Consider the following 3,889-nt stretch of genomic DNA (forward strand, 5'->3'; position numbering starts at 1 on the left):
TTTCAATAAATCGTCAAGATCTAAACCTCTGTTAATTCTCAGTAACTTCTGTAGACGTCTGACAGAAATAAAGTCAGTCTGGTTAGTAATAAGTGAAGCTGGTAATGCTGTTTGTGGAGTTGTTTAATCCTCCTCTTCTGAGATCTTCAGAGATTGAATGTTTTCTTTTATCTTCAGTTGATTTCATCTAAGGCTGTGGCTGGAAGTCAGTTTTAGTTCTCTTGTTTCTCTTTTTTCTGTTCTTGTTGTTTCTCTTTCCTTCAGTGATTCTGCTTGTTGACAGCAGGTGTTCATCATTAATGCCCAATCATCACTTAATTAATCACTTAAGTATCTCATTAACTTTAATTCTGATTCAGAGTTATTTAACTCTCTGTAGAGAGGGACCAAATGTTCTCTGAGCAGAGTTAATTTAATTTTGGGATTTAATTTTGGGATTTTGCTATGGCAAGCAGGTGCAGAAGATGGAAGAGGCCTTCCAAGGTCTGGTGAGGTACAGTCAGGCACTGGACTCTCTGGGCTGGTCCCCCGCAGCCTTGATGGCACCATCTACAGGCACCGGTGGGGACGACCTAGACCGGCTGGTCATGTGTGCCCGCGGTGTGCCCGATGACACTAAGCAGTTAGCATCGTTTCTCCATGGTAATGCCTCTTTGCTCTTCAAACGGACAAACAAACAGCAGCAGCTACCATTGCCACCCGTTCCCCATACTCCAGACATGCTGGGTCAGCTGACCAACAACAACAACATCTCAGCCTATCAGTCAGGCACACCTGAACGGGGCAACATCCAGTCCCGCCCGTTACCCTCCCCTCCCAAATTCTCAGCTGAGGAAGAGACTCCAGACAGGCCGCACGAGACGACAGAGGAAGGTTGGATGGAGGACTACGATTATGTCCATTTACAGGTACGCTAAAAATTAAATCATCCCAAAATGTTAATTTGTTTCCCTTTGAGAACAAGATCCAGGTGTATGTTCTCAGCCAGCAATATGATCATTGATCTGCGTGTCGACCCTATGTGGGCTCTACCTGTAATCCCCACTGTGTCGAGCCTCAGACCTTCTCATCAATCACTGTGATTGCATGTGCAGAGCTGCTTTTCCTCAAAGCCCACATACATCTTTCTTTAGCACCAGCTGTTATGCGTCTGCTGTGTGTTCTGTCAAAAGTTTTGCTGAAACTGTGCAGATAAGATTAATTCTGTTCAGTCACACAGATATCTCTTCATCTTTCAGATGTCATGCAAATTATATTTGTTATTATAAACTGTATGATAATTTAGTATTTAAAAAAAAAAATGTACAACTGCTATTTTTTTTATTTTTTATTTATTTAATATATTGCAAAAATAGTATGTGAAAGCTGTGACTTAACTGGACAGACCATATTGGCTCATTTCTGCTACATTTTTTTTTACCTACAATAATTGTGCAATTTAACTGTCAAAGATATAAATACAGTATATATCTTTTTGTTTGCAAGTCGCCTTTGAAAATGCAGTTGGCTGAAAAAATCAGAGGGGGCACATATGACTTCTGTAATTTCCACAACTGAAAATGGCTGAGTTTCACTGTGATATTTTACTGCCACCCAATGGATTGAATGGAAACTTGTCAATGCACATTGTTTGAAGTCAAAGAATGGATGGATGGGATGCACATGCACTTTTGTTGTTTTTTAAAGAATGGTGGGAACATTTGCATGCCGGTTCTGACTTCATGTAGCAAAGGCTTATCTTAAGAATATGAATTAAGCATGATCTTGTTCTTTTTTAATCAAATCAAGTTGACACATTTTTGAACATCCATTACAAACTGTATTTCACCCATCTATTCATAGACTAAATTATTCATAAAAAATGTATTTCAACTTTCTATTACAGGGTAAAGAAGAGTTTGAAAAGAACCAAAGACAGCTGATGGAAAAAGGGAGCATCAAACACAATAAGACTGTGCTGGAACAACAACAGGTATGAGACTATAGTTGCTATAGTATTGAAGACATTTATGGTAACACTTTACAATAAGGTTTATTAGTTAACATTAGTTAAGATATTGTTATTCACACTGTTTTTTGCATTTAATGTTTGTCCATCTGGAACTTTTATTTGTCATGAGCTCTATATTTTAAGATGTAGAAAAAGTATGATTCAACAACACAAACTCTGTTTTTACTCGGCAAATTTGTATTCCTCTGAAGTAGGCTATAGCATACAAGTTATCCTGCTTTTTGCCATGGCTTGCTATTCTGCCCAGAATAAACAATATTTTCTCCTCACGAGATGTTTAAAAACTCTGCATGTAGTTTTTGTTGAGACGAGCGCATATCTTACAAAGGTTCTGTCTTTCTGTCTGACTGACTGAGCTTTGTGAAATATAGCACTAGCAGACAGTGGCGGCGTTTCACAAAAACCTAGAGTATGGCATTCCCTCTGAGCATAGGCCTACATAGAACAACGCCATTACCGAACGATATAACTCACATTATATAGCCTACCAAACAAAATGCACGATGCAATATTAACTCAATTACACTGATCAATTAAAACTCACAGTGAACATCATTAAATATAAAACACATGTCTTACCTTTTTGTTGCAGTGCAATTTTTATTGCATGAGTGTATCAGTTTGCTGACAACACAACAGTTCTTGTTTTTTTTTTGTTTTTTTTTTTGTTTGTTTTTTTGCAGCTTCCATTCTCCTGATTGCTATTATTTAATTTCTTCGTTAAAAATACATCCAGGGAAGATTGAATAGACCTGTTTCTTTTCATTTTTACTCAGTAGCCTATCTGACAGCTAATCAAAAAGACACGCAATTAAGTGATGCAATAAACTGCGGCTGCGCACACTCAATCCACACAATTATTTTTATAATACTACTTTTGTAATAATGTATACATGTATGTGTTCATTTAAAATCTGCCATTGTGTTTTCGAAGTTGTTAAAATAATAATAAAAACACGTTGTTTTTTTCTGAAGTGGGATCCAATCAGAGAAGTCGCCGTTAAGATCATAAGAGCAGCGTTCATCGTGCATGGTCACTTATTGCGTGTTTTGCCTTTGGATTTATTATCAAATTAATATTATAATAATAATATTTTTTTAAATCAATTTTATTGCACTGAAGTATGAAGTATAGCAAGAGTAGGAAAAGTCACAAAGTCTCATGCCGTTTGGATGAAAGGAATTTCATATATAAATAAATATGCCCAAATTTTACAGTGGGAAACCGTCATATCATCATATCATGTAAACTGCATTTATGACAAACAAAGAACTACACAGATGCATATATATCATAACGATCTACCAATAAATGCACACACGTTGTCCTCTGCTTTTGTTCTGATGCTGCAGAGATAGGGGGAGACAGGGGATGGTTGTAACATGGGTCAGTTGTAACAATTCCAATCTGTCCAATCAGGAACTAGTTACAAATCACCTGATTCACTTCGCACATGCTCAGTTTAGTTCTTATTCCACATGTGATAAAGTAGAGCCCTGTGGCAGACACAGCACATGTTAGAGTGGAAAAAACCATTTTGAGATGGAAAGAAAGTTACTTTTTTTTACTTTTTTTGTTTTTGTTATGGGAATTTCATGGCTACATGACTCTGGGTTAGTTGTAACAACAATGAAACATTAAATTTTATTATGGCCAATACTATAGACTGACAGTAACAACCATGCTTACACAAATAGAATGTTCAAGTCTTCAAGTTCAATTTATTATGGTCAATTACTATGACAGAGTAACAACAGAGTCACACACACACACACACACACACACACACACACACACATGCGCACACACACACACACACACACACACACACACAATGTTCAAGTGTTCAATTTTATTAATTATTATTATTTAAAATT

The 3,889-nt window shown here is 36.8% G+C and overlaps 1 protein-coding gene across 1 annotated transcript; it reads left to right on the top strand.

Moving 5' to 3' along the window:
- Positions 1-450: 450 nt before the first annotated feature.
- LOC307160556 (breast cancer anti-estrogen resistance protein 1-like) lies at positions 451-1,978 on the top strand (the record flags this gene model as incomplete). The annotated part of the gene is made up of 2 exons (XM_079874714.1): positions 451-908; positions 1,886-1,978. Exons 1-2 carry the CDS (start codon positions 465-467, stop codon positions 1,976-1,978), a joined length of 537 nt encoding a protein of 178 aa, XP_079730840.1. The 5' UTR covers positions 451-464.
- Positions 1,979-3,889: the final 1,911 nt, after the last annotated feature.

Source organism: Squalius cephalus (assembly GCF_949319135.1).
Source record: "Squalius cephalus genome assembly, chromosome: 6".
NCBI lineage: Eukaryota > Metazoa > Chordata > Actinopteri > Cypriniformes > Leuciscidae > Squalius > Squalius cephalus.